The sequence below is a fragment of the Schistocerca piceifrons genome, chromosome 5 (genome assembly GCF_021461385.2).
Source record: "Schistocerca piceifrons isolate TAMUIC-IGC-003096 chromosome 5, iqSchPice1.1, whole genome shotgun sequence".
In the NCBI taxonomy this organism is placed as follows: Eukaryota; Metazoa; Arthropoda; class Insecta; order Orthoptera; family Acrididae; genus Schistocerca; species Schistocerca piceifrons.
Window position 1 is genome coordinate 489095571 of NC_060142.1, and position 16368 is coordinate 489111938.

Genomic DNA, 16368 nt, shown 5'->3' on the forward strand with positions numbered 1-16368 from the left:
TCATTTTCCCACGACAGGCTTGTGTAACTCTTGCAGGTTACTTAAGATGGTATATAATGCAACACTGAAATTAAACGAATGTCCCACAAACACACTCTCATTTACTCACATTTATTCCCACAACCATATTAGACACAAATAATAACTTTGTCTGATTTTTATATTACGAAAACGAAAAATAATTTATGTTTTAATATGAAAATCTCAATTAATTATTTCTGCACACTGAGAGTTCGGTTTGTGTTTTCCAATTATACCAAAAGATAAACTACCCTGTTTTCTAACTGAATTTATTTCCCTAAGTGTTGGTTTTTTTACTTTTTAGTAATTTTTTTATCTCCGAAACTATGATATTTACAATGCTGAAATTTTTATACGTCTTTTCCTGAATAACAAAAGGTAGTATACCGATTTTGAAAATGATTGAATAATATATATTGTCATTTATTTAGGTTCTTATAGCTGGTGAATGTACGCGTTCAGTAAGAGACCTTGAATAGCTTTCCCACGACAGGCAGTGACAGATGCTCATGGGTCTCTCTGTTAGGCCGCTAGATGTTAGTCCCCGAATCTACATGCAGCAAGCTATCCTAAAACGAACTTTCGCTCGGAACAACTTGCGACGCTACAGGGTCCTGATATGAAATGAAACGACACCTCTCAACATCATTCTTGATTGTTGGCCCTTATGGTGGGCAATAGTCAGGTTAGTATTCCGTCTCTGTCCAGTGCATCGTGTCTGGTCATTAGGTCTCATTTCGAAGGAGGACTCATCACTGAAGGCGTTTGTGTTCCAGTCATGAGATTCCAGTCTGAAGACGTTTCTGGAGACACCTCGGGCTGTGTTAGGGTAACAACCTCTCTGTCACCCGCCATACCCGGAGTAATGGTTTGGGTGCAATTTATTATCGTATCAGGACCCTTTAGGTGGTCATCCACGGCACCCTCGCAGCACAGCAATACGTCGACGATGTTCTATGCTCTGTTTGTTGCTTTTCGTGGCAAGGCATCATAGGCTTCCATTTTAGCAAGATAATTCTCTCTCGCACACGGCGAGAGTTTCTACTGCTTGTTTTCGTGTTTGCCAAACCCTACCTTGACCGTAAGGTCGCCAGATCTCTCCCTAGTTGACAAAATTTGAAGTATTATGGCAGACCCCTCCAACCATCTCGGAACTTTGACGATCTAACGCACCAGTTGGAAAGAACTTGCCACAGTTTCCCTCAAGAGGGTACCCAACAACTCTATCATGCAACGTCAAGCCGAATACATCTTTACATAAGGGGGAGAGGTGGACCAACGCACTATTGCCTTACTCCAATAGCGAAGCTCTTTTCTCTTGAATAAATCACCCATTTTTTCTGAGATAGTAATCGGAAGTGCAAAATGGCTAAGCAGGGATGACTAGAGGCTTATCTCACTAGGGGTAAGATAGGTACTGCCTACAGGAAAATTAAAGAGACCTTTGGAGAAAAGAGAACCACTTGTATGAATATCAAAAGTTCAGATGGAAACCCAGTTCTAAGCAAAGAAGGGAAAGCAGAAAGGTGGAAGGAATATATAGAGGGTCTATACAAGGGCGATGTACTTGAGGACAATATTATGGAAATGGAAGATGATGTAGATGAAGATGAAATGGGAGATATGATAGTGCGTGAAGAGTTTGACAGGGAACTGAAAGACCTGAGTCAAAACAATGCCCCGGGAGTAGACAACATTCCATTAGAAACACTGACAGCCTTGGGAGAGCCAGTCCTGACAAAACTCTACCATCTGGTGAGCAAGATGTATGAGACAGGCGAAATACCCTCAGACTTCAAGAAGAATATAATAATTCCAATCCTAAAGAAAGCAGGTGCTGACAGATGTGAAAATTACCGAACTATCAGTTTAATAAGTCACGGCTGCAAAATACTAACGCGAATTCTTTAGAGACGAATGGAAAAACTGGTAGAAGCCGACCTCGGGGAAGATCAGTTTGGATTCCGTAGAAATATTGGAACACGTGAGGCAATACTGACCCTACGACTTATCTTAGAAGCTACATTAAGAAAAGGCAAACCTACGTTTCTAGCATTTGTAGACTTAGAGGAAGCTTTTGACAATGTTGACTGAAATACTCTCTTTCAAATTCTGAAGGTAGCAGGGGTAAAATACAGGGAGCGAAAGGCTATTTACGATTTGTACAGAAAGCAGATGGCAGTTATAAGAGTCAAGGGACATGAAAGGGAAGCAGTGGTTGGGAAGGGAGTGAGACAGGGTTGTAGCCTCTCCCCGATGTTATTCAATCTGTATATTGAGCAAGCAGTGAAGGAAACAAAAGAAAAGTTCGGAGTAGGTATTAAAATCCATGGAGAAGAAATAAAAACTTTGAGGTTCGCCGTTGACATTGTAATTCTGTCAGAGACAGCGAAGGACTTGGAAGAGCAGTTGAACGGAATGGACAGTGTCTTGAAAGGAGGATATAAGATGAACATCAACAAAAGGAAAACGAGGATAATGGAATGTAGTCGAATTAAGTCGGATGATGCTGAGGGAATTAGATTAGGAAATGAGACACTTAAAGTAGTAAAGGAGTTTTGCTATTTGGGGAGCAAAATAACTGACGATGGTCGAAGTAGCGAGGATATAAAATGTAGACTGGCAATGCCAAAGAAAGTGTTTCTGAAGAAGAGACATTTGTTAACATCGAGTATAGATATAAGTGTCAGGAAGTCGTTTATGAAAGTATTTGTATGGAGTGTAGCCATGTATGGAAGTGAAACATGGACGATAACTAGTTTGGACAAGAAGAGAATAGAAGCTTTCGAAATGTGGTGCTACAGAAGAATGCTGAAGATAGATGGGCGGATCACATAACTAATGAGGAGGTAATAGAATTGGGGAGAAGAGGAGTTTGTGGCACAACTTGACTAGAATAAGGGATCGGTTGGTAGGACGTGTTCTGAGGCATCAAGGGATCACCAATTTAATACTGGAGGGCAGCGTGGAGGGTAAAAATCGTAGAGGGAGCCCAAGAGATGAATACACTAAGCAGATTCAAAAGGATGTAGTCTGCAGTAGGTACTGGGAGATGAAGAGGCTTGCACAGTACAGAGTAACATGGAGAGCTGAATCAACCCAGTCTCAGGACTGAAGACCACAACAAAAATAACAACGCACCAGTTGGTACGAAATTGGCACAAATTCCCCCAAGAGGGTATCCAACAACTCTTATCATGCAATGCCAAGCAGAATAAATGTTTACATAAAGGGGGAGAGGTGGACCAACGCACTGTTGTCTTACTCAAATTATGAAGTTCTTTCTCATGAATAAATCACCCATTTTTCTGAGATATTAATCATTTGTTTATCTGTACATGTACATCACGCTACCGATTTCCGTCTCGCTCGGATAATTCGTTCACAGTGCGTTCTGTTTTTTCCTTTTGTGTCAGAATGTATACGATACACAAATACAAGTATATATCACAACCCGAGATCGCTGTTGCAAGTGCTGCTCCCCTACTGGGCGCCACGTGATTTACGAGCGCTCCTCTCGCTTGTGTGCCGCAGGCTGGTTGGCGCGCTGTACGTGGATGCGGGCTGCCAACGCCGCCGCTGGCCGGAGGTGCGGTGCCGGGCTGACCTGCCTCTGCACACTGCTGCTGCTCGCCGGGGACCTTCCGCAGGCAGGTGAGTGGCGCCTCTGCCTACACCTGTCCTCGCAAAGTGACGCTCGCGTCCTAAGTCGCTGAAACCACAAAAGCTTTCCGCGAACTGTAGAGTCAAGGAAACGACACAGACCTTCCACCGAGTCCTTTTATATGGTATCACAACCGTTTTGTTGAAAGCCGCAGACAAACCTCTTTCTACATTTCTGCTGAGAGAGGATGCCTGTTACGTCAAATTAACTATCACAGCTAAGGTGTGAAGTGACCAGAAGATGAGGTGACGTGGCGAGGATGAGTCGCAAAACGCGACAGGGGTCTATATGTAGTCCGAATTACGTATAGAGGGGCTGGACTCCTCCCGTCAATAGTACTCGTACAACAATAAGACTCTACTATTGCCGGTTCCCATCGTATTGACACTTCCCGGGAACAAAGCAATATGTCTCCACGAAGGAAACCTTTCTTCTTTTCCTTTCCCTTTTGCCTTTTCCCGTTTCCTTATGAGGTCAGCATTCACAAGTTTCAAGACTGATTCATTTCTGAGTAGCGCAGCGTGCGGACCGGTTCCGCCGGGTTGGGGAAGTAGTCGGGGAAGGGGGGGGGGGGTCTTAGGGAACGAACTGACGCTACGGCAGTTGCTTCTGGAAACCTAGTGAGTGCACATCGTTTGCAGCGTGAGTGTGTGTCATTGACATCGCTCGGAAAGTAGGAGAGGCAGAAATGGAGCAGCACTTGGAGCAGCGTTTTGCGATTCAGTTTTGCTTGCGACTGAACAAAATCCCCACGGAGACTCTCGGTATGATTCAAGAAACCTTTAAGGAAGCAGCCATGTCCTGTGTAACGGTTTTTATGTGGCACAAACCTTTCAAAGATGACCGCGGGAATGTTGAAGACGATGACCGCTCTGGGAGGCCATTATCAAGCCGAACGGATAAAAATGTGGGGAGAGTGCGGGAACTTTTAAACAATGACCTGTGCCTTAGTGTGAGCGCTCCGACGCTTGAGGGATCGAGTTCGCCGTGTCCGCCCGGCAATCAAGGGCGATTGGATTCTCCACCACGACAACGCGCCCGCTCACACGTCGCGGGCCGCCGCCGAAGTTTTGGTCAAGTTCGACGTGACAACACTGCCGCAGCCACCCTACAGGCTTCGACGAGAGCTCTTGACAGCATGACGCCCGAGGCCATCCAGAAGCGCTATGAACAGAGGAAGACGCGCTGGCAGCTCTGTGTTGATGCTGAGGGATCATATTTTGAATAATTTTAGTCCGTTGTACCTAAATTATCATCATCATCATCATCATTTAAGACTGATTATGCCTTTCAGCGTTCAGTCTCCTCCATGATCCCCTATTCAGTGCTAACGTTGGTGCCTCTTCTGATGTTAAGCCTATTACTTCAAAATCATTCTTAACCGAATCCAGGTACCTTCTCCTTGGTCTACCCCGACTCCTCCTACCCTCTACTGCTGAACCCATGAGTCTCTTGGGTAACCTTGCTTCTCTCATGCGTGTAACATGACCCCACCATCTAAACCTGTTCGCCCTGACTGCTACGTCTGTAGAGATCATTCCCAGTTTTTCTTTGATTTCCTCATTGTGGACAACCTCCTGCCATTGTTCCCATCTACTAGTACCTGCAATCATCCTAACTACTTTCATATCCGTAACCTCAACTTTATTGATAAGGTAACCTTAATCCACCCAGCTTTCGCTCCCATACAACAAAGTTGGTCGAAAGTTTGAACGGTGAACAGATAACTTAGTCTTGGTACTGACTTCCTTCTTGCAGAAGAGAGTAGATCGTAGCTGAGCGCTCACTGCATTAGCTTTGCTACGCCTCGCTTACAATTCTTTCACTATGTTGTCATCCTGTGAGAATATGCATCCTAAATACTTGAAACCGTCCACCTGTTCTAACTTTGTTCCTCCTGTTTGGAACTCAATCCGTTTATATCTCTTTCCCACTGACATTACTTTCGTTTTGGAGATGCTAATCTTCATACCATAGTCCTTACATTTCTGATCTAGCTCTGAAATATTACTTTGCAATCTTTCAAACGAATCTGCCATCACAACTAAGTCATCCGCATATGCGAGACTGCTTATTTTGTGTTCACTTATCTTAATCTCACCCAGCCAGTCTATTGTTTTCAACATATGATCCATAAATAATATGAACAACAGTGGAGACAGGTTGCAGCCTTGTCTTACCCCTGAAACTACTCTGAACCATGAACTCAATTTACCGTCAACTCTAACTGCTGCCTGACTATCTATGTAAAGACCTTTAATTGCCTGCAACAGTTTGCCTCCTATTCCATAATCTCGTAGAACAGACAATAACTTCCTCCTAGGAACCCGGTCATATGCCTTTTCTAGATCTATAAAGCATAGATACAATTCCCTGTTCCACTCGTAACACTTCTCCATTATTTGCCGTAAGCTAAAGATCAAGTTCTGACAACCTCTAAGAGGACTAAACCCACACTGATTATCATCCAAATTGTCCTCAACTAATACTCGCACTTTCCTTTCAACAATACCTGAGAAGATTTTACGCGCAACGATGATTACAGAGATGCCTCTGTAGTTGTTACAACCTTTTCTGTTTCCATGTTTAAAGATTGGTGTGATTACTGCTTTCGTCCAGGCTGATGGAACTTGTCCCGACTCCCATTTCAGTTATCCTGTGTTACCATTTAAGACCTGACATTTCACTGTATTTGATGAGTTCCGACTTAATTTCATCCACCCCAGCCGCTTTGTTGCACTGCAATCTATTGACCATTTTCTCCACTTCCTCAAATGTGATCCTATTTCCATCATCATTCCTATCCCATTGTACATCGAAATCTGAAACATTACTGATCGTATTTTCACCTACAATGAGCAACTTTTCAAAATATTCCCTCCATCTGCCCAAGGCATCAACAGGATTCACCAGCAGTTGTCCTGACCTGTCCAAAATACTTGTCATTTCCTTTTTACCTGCCTTTCGAAGACTGCTAATCACACTCCAGAATGGTTTTCCAGCAGGTTGACCCAAAGTCTCCAACCTGCTTCCAAAGTCTTCCCAAGATGCTGCAATTATCTGTTTGGCTTTGTTTCTTTCTTCAACATAACTTTCTCTGTCTACCTGAGTTGTAGTATGTATCCATGTTTGATACGCCTTTTTTTTCCTTTTACAGGCTGCCTTGACTGTGTCATTCCACCAAGCTGTTTGCTTCATCCTACCTTTACACACTACTGTTACAAAACATTCTTTAGCCATTTCTAGTACTGTGTCCCTGTACCTTGTCCATTCCTTTTTCAATGACCGTAATTGACTATATTCAACTAACTGGTACCTTTCTGAAATCACTGATATGTACTTGTGCCTGATTTTCTTATCCTGAAGTTTCTCCACTCTTATCCACCTACATATGGACCTGACCTCCTGCACTTTCGGCCTCACAATACCAATTTCACTGCAGATTAAATAGTGATCAGTGTCATCAAAGAATCCCCTGATTACACGTGTGTCCCTCACAGCCTTCCTGAATTCCTGATCTGTTATTATATAGTCAAAGACAGATCTCGTTCCCCTGCCTTCCCAAGTATACCGGTGAACGTTCTTATGTTTAAAAAAGGAGTTTGTGATTACTAAGCCCATACTGGCACAGAAATCCAAGAGTTATTTCCCGTTCCTGTTGGCCTCCATATCCTCTCCAAATTTATCCATAACATTTTCATACTCTCCTGTTCGATTTACAATCCGGGCATTAAAATCACCCACGAGCAGAACACTGCCCTTGCCCTTTATTCTAACAACTACATCACTGAGTGCGTTATAAAAATTATCCATCTTATATTGATCTGTCCCTTCACAATGCGAATATACTGACACAATCCTAATTTTCTTGCTAGACACTGTCAAATCTATCCACATCAGTCGTTCGTTTACATACCTTAATGCAAACTACGCTGGGTTCCATTTCTTTCCTACACCCCATTGTGCTATTCCTGCTTTGACTCCGACAGGTAGACCTTGTATTCTCCCACTTCCTCTTCTTTCTCACCCCTTACCCGAATGTCACTAACAGCTAAAGCGTCCAACCCCATCTTATTTGCAACCTGTGCCAGCTCTACCTTCTTCCCCCATTGATATTGATAGCTCCCCATCTCGTTACCATTCGTTTGCCGAATCGTATCTTACGAGTCCCTGGTTTGTCAATTAGAGGTGGGACTCCGTCACCTCCAAAGGTCCGAGGTATTTTGCTCTGAATGTTACCAGCATCATATTTAAAGTACCAGGGAAGCTGGTTGCTAGCCTTACTTGCCCCGGGTCCCATTGAGTTTTACCCCTAACGGTTGAGGGACTAACCGGTTGATTTGGTAGTCTTTGTCGTCTGAGCACAAAGATGACCACGACTCAGAATATGTCCGAGATGCCCAGCCTTTTTCCAAAGTAACTGGTATCCCTACTGTCAGGACCACTTACTTGGCCACTCATTGGATGCCCATGGTTCATGAACTAGGACATGACAACAGAAACCCACACCATGAACTTGCACTTAAACGCTCAATAAATTTCTAGTTCTGAGTTAAGTCTTGAAACCTTTGAATCACACCATGTATACATCGTTTTTGGCAGTATTAGCGACATTTGGTGACCGGGTGCAGTTATGATGCCACCACTATCTACAAAAGGGAAATATTTGTACCCTAGCTGTCTGCGTCTAGTGTAGATCTCATGTTCAAGGGTGATAACGTTTCGTAAGTGTTTGTTTAGCGTGTAACTTAGGCGCTACATGAATACCACACCCGTATTTACCTAGCTGGATGTGGGATAACACCTAAAAACCACATCTAGGCTTGCTGGTTCATCAGCCCTCGTCGATCCGGAGATAGTTAGTCTCCCTGTGTTTCACAAGCGTACAACTTAGCGCTCTCTACTATCCAAGTAGTCTGCGAAGGAAAAATTTCTGGGCACGAAAATCTGGCGTATTTCATGAATAAACAAACCTCGTCCATAATTACGATTAGGAATAGATCCTGTGACTTGCTACAGAGGTCCGCACTATACGTGAATTTCTGAATTTGTGTGTGGATTTTGTAGGAGGCGGAAGTTTTCTGTCGCCGCGGAGAGCGGACTGTTGCGATGGCTGTCTGCAGACTGTGTCACGGCAACGTCGAAACTTCTTTCCTTAAACGCCAGATTGCAACTAACCTCAATCAGACTATAGAGGCAAGAGGATTACGAGTGAAAAAACCAGTTATTAATTACTCTGCAGGACCATGACTTTACTGGCGTGCGAAAAGGTACGAAATTTTCACATGCCATGGGCTGACTGGAAAAGGCGAAGCTGCATTTGACGTACAAATCCACCCATTCCTCACACCTGTAGCAAGCAGAGTAAAGGGACCTCAGTCATGCTCTGCACAAGGACGATCAAAGTGCGCGAATTGCGTGCGAATCAGCGTCCACTGTTAACGAAGTCTGAGTGACCGCCACAGAATTAGGCTGGCCGTTGGCCACAATTGCTCTACCTCGTACAACAACGAGGAAATGTTCACAGGGTCCTAATCTCGCTCGTTACATGAAGAACTGGCCAATGAGCTAGATGTCTGCATTTAGCTTGCAGTGATATAGTATGTATTTGGTAAGATGTGGATCAGAACCGCTGAAAATCGTATTGATTGCTGACTTCTACAGCGAGGGCAGAATTGATGACTTCATTAATACAACACTAATTAGACTAATGAAGCATTATACGAGGTTTGGAACTTTAATAGTGGCAACTATTTATTTACAGCTCGTACAAAATAGATACGTGTTCTAAAGTTTTACTGACCTTCAAAGTAGTCACCAGCATTGTGTATAACCCGTTGCCAGCGATGTGGAAGTCGTAGGATACTCTTACCAGTGCCAGTTACGTTGACAGTTCGAGAGGCGCGGTCTATTGCCCGACAAATTTCTTGCAGTTCTGAATCGAATGCCTTGAAGTGTTTCCTTCAATTTAGAAATCGAGTTGAACTCACGAGGGCTTGAGTCACGGGATTGCAGTAGGTGTTATAGCACTTAGCAGCCCCATCAGTCAAGCAGATCAGTAACAGCTTGCACTGTACGTGCTTGAGTATTGTCCTGCAAAATGATGGTCAGGTCCTGCAGAAAGTGTCAACACTTCTGTCTCTAAGCTGGTCTTAGACTGTGTTCCAAAAATGAACAGCACAGAGACAGAAGTGATGACACTTTCTGCAGGACCTTGAAACCTCCCCACAATAATAATAATTAAAATGAACCAAGAACCAAGTGTAACCTCCCCATGGAAATAATAATTAAATGAATTTTAAATATTGTAACCTCTGAACAAAATTGGTTCCCATCCATAATCTCTGTGCAGAAATACATTCACATTTAATGTACCCACAAAATACTTTTATCATTTAATGTTAAGTTCGAAACAGAAAAATTCCTAAACACCAAAATAATAAAAAAATTCAGTAACCTGGTAAATTTTATGACGACAGCAGCGCTGCGCCACGGCTCTGTACTCCGAATAAAAAAAGCAAAAATTCTTACCTCAATAAAAACTGCGAATATATCTGCTCTTAGCTAAAAAAATTTTCGGCACAGCTCCGTGCAATGCTGGCCTATGCTTTGTGATTCGTCAAAGGAATAATCATGCATTGGATAAAATCTTTAAATTGAAATGAATGTTTTTTTTTAAAAAAATTACTTTATATTATAAAAATTATTATTGGGGCGTTTTTTTAAAAGAAATTGGATGACAGTTAACATACATTACTAGATATGCGCAAGGTTGCTTCTTTACCTTCTAGAATAATACTCATCCTCCAGAGTCCCGACCAGAGCAGACTGCCGACACGCACAGACACGCGCAGACTACCGCCGACTACTGCCGACTCACGCAGACTACTACTGAAGACTAATGCCGACTAGCGCACACAAGCGACAAGCGACAAGCGACAACTAACTACATACCGCTCTCTGGTCAGAGACTCTCCTATGCCTTGCCTATTGCAGGCAGCGCATATAGTGCATACCTCTTACAACCTGACCATCATTCTGCAGGACAATGCTGAAGCACGTACAGTGCAAGCTGTTACTGATTTGTTTGACTGATGGGGCTGCTAAGTGTTATACCACCTACTGCACTCCCCTGACAAGCCCTCGAAGTTCAAATCGATTTCTAAACTGAAGGAAACACTTCACGACATTCGCTTCAGAACTGCTACAAATTCGTCGGTCAATATCGCGCCGCTCGAACTGTCAACACAGCTGGCACTGCTAAGAGTATCCTACGACTTCCACATCGCTGTCAACGGGATATACAACATGCTGGTGACTACTTTAAAGGTCAGTGAAACTTTGAAACACGTATCTATTTTGTACGAGCTGTAAATAAATAGTTGCCACTATTAAAGTTCCAACCCTCGTGTATAGTCGATGTGTTATACGCTTGAATACAACTCACCCAAAACGCCGACGGAATAAAACCTCAGTCATAATAATGCATAGGACATCTGCTTACTAGCTAAGTCATATGAATCATGTTGATAAACCCGAAGGTTAACGTTAATTCTAGACGTAGTAGTCTGGTCGTGACCCATTAGAGGCGGTGGCTGTTAATGGAGTTTGGTTTCAGGAACTTACCTCTGGGCTAAGTCATTACCTTACAGGGGCCTAAACAATGTGGCTTATGTACGAGGTAATATGTGTGGTGGAGCACCTAGAGGGATGAATAACAACAAGTAAAAGCTTCATAACTGCACAAAACTCATGCATGAATAGAGGAAAATGTTTAAGAACGTTTTTTGTTTGTCAGGTGTTTGACCACAATTGATTTACGGAAGAATTATTGAGATCTTTATGATTACTTACCACGACAAAACTATTCCACCTGGTCTGTAAGAACCATGAGGCAGGTCAAACTTAAAGAACAACGTAATAATTCCGATTCCAAGGAAGGTGCTGCAGGTGAGAATATTACAGAACCGCCAGTCTTAAGAAACATGGTTTCAAAATAACGATATTAATTAAGAGAATGGAAAAACTAGTAAAAACCGACATCGAATACGACCACTTTCGGTTCCAAGAAAATGCATGAAAATACGAGACAGTACTACGACCTATCTTACAAGGCAGACAAGAACAACAAAACCTATACGTGTAGTATTAGTAAATCTGGAAGTCTTCAGAGGAATACAGTGCTTGAAATTCTGACGTTGGCATGGATAAAATACAGGGAGCGAAAGGTTATTTGCAACTTGTACAGAAACCGGATTAGAGTTTTAAGAGTAGAAGGCATGAAACAGAAATAGTATTTGAGACAGGATTGTGACTGGGGTTATCGTCTGTGTTATTCAATCTCTACATTGAGTAAGCAGTAAAGGGAACCAAGGAGAAATTAGGAAAAAGGAATAAAAGTTCAGGGAGAAGAAGTAAAATTCTTTGATATGCACCAAGAGGATCGAATGATGGGCTGAAAAGAGGTTGTAAGATGAATGACAGCAAAAGCAGAACAATGGCATTGCAATAGTAGAATTAAATCGGATGACGCTGAGGCAATTGGACTAACAAATGATGCACTGAAAGTAGCAGATGAATTTTGCTAATTGGGTTGCAAATTAATGCATGATGATCGATTTACAGAGGGTATATAATATAGACTGGCAGATGCAAGAAAAAGGTTTCAAAGAAAGAAATTTTGTTAACATCAAAAACGATTTCAGTGTTGGGATAACTTAACTGAAGGTCGAGGTCTGGAGCGTAGCCTTGCACGGAAGTGAAACCTGGACGACAAACAGTTTAGACAAAAACAAACCAAAGCTTTTGAAATGTAGTGCTGCAGGAGAATGCTGAAGATTAGATGGGTAGATCGGATCACTAACGAGGAGGTATTAAATCGAATTGATAAAAAGAAATTTGTGGTCTCATGAGGCGGCAACGAATTATAAATTTGGTAATGGAGGAAAGTGTGAGTCAATGCTTGACTACAGTCTTTTCTTCTTTCTCTGGCCTTCGTCCCGCGCCAACGCGGGGTCGGCTTTGTTATGAGGGATTTGGCAGTGGTACGTGCAGAGGGTGGCGAGATGCCCTTCCTGCTGCCACCCCAAACCCCCCGGGACGGAATTAGAGTACCCCAGCTGTCTGCGTCCAGTGTAAGTCATGAAATAGTGCGAACGTTTTCAAATGTCTGTGAGTCGTGTAACTGAGGCGCAACGTGGGGACCAGCCCGGTATTCGCCTAGCAGGATGTGGAAAATCGCCTAAAAACCACATCCAGGCTGGCCGGCATACCGGCCCTCGTCATTAATCCGCTGGGCGGATTCGATCCGGGGCCGGCGCGCCTACCCGAGTCCAGGAAGCAGCGCATTAGCGATCTCTGCTACCCTGGCGGGTAATGCATGACTACAGTGAAAAAGATTAAATGGATGTAGTCTGTAGTAGTTATACAGAGATGCAGAGGCAAGCGCTGGATAGAGTAGATTGATGACCACTCAGCGACTGCTTTATATCAATGTTTTGTGGTTAGTTCCTCGATCATACGCATTGGACCCCCAGATAAACAATTAGTGATGTGATTTGAATTGGAGGAGGAGGGGGGGGGGAGAAAGGGATGAAAAGGGAAGGGAATATTGATATCAGCTGCATCAGGACTTTGTGCAGCATCAGTGGCGACGAGTGAAAATGCTATCTGGACTGCTGTTCGAACCCAGGATTTCCTGCTTACTACGCAGTTGCGTTAACTACTGTACCACCAGGCCGCAGTGTTCATCGCAACTGCTCGGCCTTTCTCGGCATGCCTGACGGCCGACCCACACTCCCATGCGCCACCTATCCACAGTCCCTCTCCACGTCCTCAATGTTCGCTCCTCTGAAATTCCCGCCAGTGGGTCAGACGTACCTGTGCGTCGGCACTGAAGAAGGTGGATCCATCGCCCGTCGAGGTGAATCAGTTATGTCAATGCGTGGTGTCTGCTCTTTCGTACATGTCCGAAAGAACAGACACAGGCAAAATTCTCCAATTTTACCTCTACTTCTTCAAAGGTTCTTCCATGTACTGTGATGCGCAGATCATCAATATAGAGAAAATGTTGATCCTATGTATGTTGAACATCATGGGATGTAGAACAATTCCTTGAGAAATGTCGCTTTTCTGATTTCTCCAGCGACTGATTTTCCCCTCTAAAATGACGTAGAATAGTCGTCTCTGGACAAAGGATACTATGATTTCTACTAGCCGATGTTCCCTAACAGTTTCACAGATTTTGAGCAATAGTTTTAGGTGGGTTCCTGTATCGTAGGCGGTACTTAGATTCAAATGGTTCAAATGGCTCTGAGCACTATGGGACTGAACTGCTGAGGTCATTAGTCCCCTAGAACTTAGAACTAGTTAAACCTAACTAACCTAAGGACATCACAAACATCCATGCCCGAGGCAGGATTCGAACCTGCGACCGTAGCGGTCTTGCGGTTCCAGACTGCAGCGCCTTTAACCGCACGGCCACTTCGGCCGGCGGTACTTAGATTAACCAGTGTCAAGAACCTTATTAATTTATTTCCATTTCGCTCCTCTGTATGCTCTGTGAGTGCCAAGATCTGGCAGGTATAAGATTTACTTGGACTGAAGTCAGCTTGTTGCACGCTTAGCTTTGAATCAACGATGTCATTGATTCGATTAAGGATCAGCCTTTCATGCAGTTCGGAGAGATGTCAGAGAAGAGATATAGGCCGATAAATGCATGATGATCCCGATGTTTTCCAGGTTTTATGAGTGCTATTAGCTTGGAATTCCTCCATTGTTTAGGGATTTAAAGGGTGTCTCGACAGTGCTTCAATAGGCTCAACACCCTATTTTTTGGCAGTCGGTCCGAAATGAGGCACACGCCATCAACACCAGCCGTCTTACCCTTTTTTATAGGGTTTGTACCCTCATTGAGCTTCCTCATTATGAAAGGAGGGGACAAGTTATGGATGTCTATGTGGATATCGCGTTGCGACTTGCTTTTGTCACATTTTTTGTTATGATTACCGTTCAGTAGTAGCTGGTGCGCAGTTTGATTAGATGTTACTTAATCTAATTATTTCCTTGCTTTCTTTTGGGTCCCCTTGAGATTTATGATCAGATTCCATGCAGTTTTCATGCTATGTGGCATGTTCATTTTCTCCAAGGTTTCGACCCATTTCTTTTGCCTTGTTTCACTTAATGCTCTTACGAGGGGTGTGCCACGAGCTATTGTCTGGTCACTGAAAGGGCCTTTTGAGTACAATTCTTCATATTTCTCGAAGGTTTTTTGGTACCCTCAGAGTGTCCTGGTGTGCAGTTCTGTCTACGGCCTCTCGGGAAGTGCTTCTTTGACACTTTACGGAGAATGTATATTTTTCGGGTCGGAATTTATGTTGCTGATTTCCTCACCTAATTTCCTTGAGAAATCCGTCCGTGCTGCCTTTTTAAAACTGAAACTTCTTTGAAATTGCATGTTAACAGAATTGACTGCTGAGAAGACTTGTATTGCAATGGGCCTATGCTGAGTTTCTGGAAGAGCTCCATATACATTTTTAACACAGCTATCTTGGATTTTGCTGCTGACAAAGCAGTTATCAGGATTGTAACCTCGTTTCCAAATTTTGTTCGTGAAGAAGTAGGGCAGCTTTGAGTCATCTAGGAGAAAGGAGTTATTTATTTCCATTCATTCTTATAGCAACTGACCATTGCCATCGTTTCGTTGTATCTCCAATTTACTCTACGGCAGCTGAAGTCACCTACGATAAATTGCTTTTTCTGATGTTTGAAGTTGTCTGGCATAATAAGAGTAAAATTTATGGCGGATTGTATATGGATTACTGTGAGGGTTCGGCATTCGATAGTTCAGATCTAAGTGCCATTTTCTAGTGTTTTTCCTGTGGAAGTAAAGGCCAGGTTAGGTCTAACGACAACTACACTACCACGTTAAGTGTGTGGTACCTCTATTGTTAAATACCTCCTTGAGGCCTAAGTGATGATTCTTCTCTGTGCCTTTCCCACAGACACATTACATCTCATTGATGCGCTTGGCATAGCTGCGAAATTTTCTTGTTTGTTCTTTGTTATTCCCTTGACATTCAGGCTACCAATCGCCAGAGATGGCTTTGGAAAGCGCCTCTTATTTGTTTTTCTCGGGTGGCTGAAGCATTAGCCGATTCTCTCATGGTCATCATTCCTTAGGAGCGCCAGAATTTTCTACTCTTATGGTGGATTCGAGTGACAATGCACACTTGGAGGCTCCTTCCGTGGTCCCCTCTCTTGACTAACTATCTTATGTTTCATTTTACCCATAATTTTATTGTTAAAATTTGCTTCCTGAGGTCCCCATTATACTAATGCCTTACTAATGTCTCTAAGATGGAATAAATTACATCTTTTCGGAAAGTGGTGAAACATAACATCCCATGGCTTAGGGTCATCTCTCCAGAATAAGTTACTCCACAATTTTATTATGCCTGCTCTTATTTATTACACCGGAAATTCAGTTCTCACAAGAAAAGTAGCAACGAAGCACTTGCCACACATGAAATCATACTATTAGGAGACTGCAGCTGGCGACTATGTCCGGACCGTCTCCATATTCCCTCAGTGAAGTCACAGCAGGCAACCCGAGACCCACGAGAGAGACAGGTCGTGGCGTGCACGTCACAGCACGTGACACTGCAGGTCTTAAGAGTGCAAAC

General features: G+C 43.3%; 1 protein-coding gene across 1 annotated transcript in view; it reads left to right on the plus strand.

Annotated features, from left to right (window-relative positions):
• The window catches only part of LOC124799099, a 266488-nt gene that overhangs the window by 156886 nt on the left and 93234 nt on the right, over positions 1-16368 (plus strand). The window contains exon 3 of the mRNA XM_047262637.1: positions 3556-3675. Within this exon, the coding sequence (XP_047118593.1) occupies positions 3556-3675 (120 nt within the window). The remainder of the gene's footprint in view (positions 1-3555; positions 3676-16368) is intronic.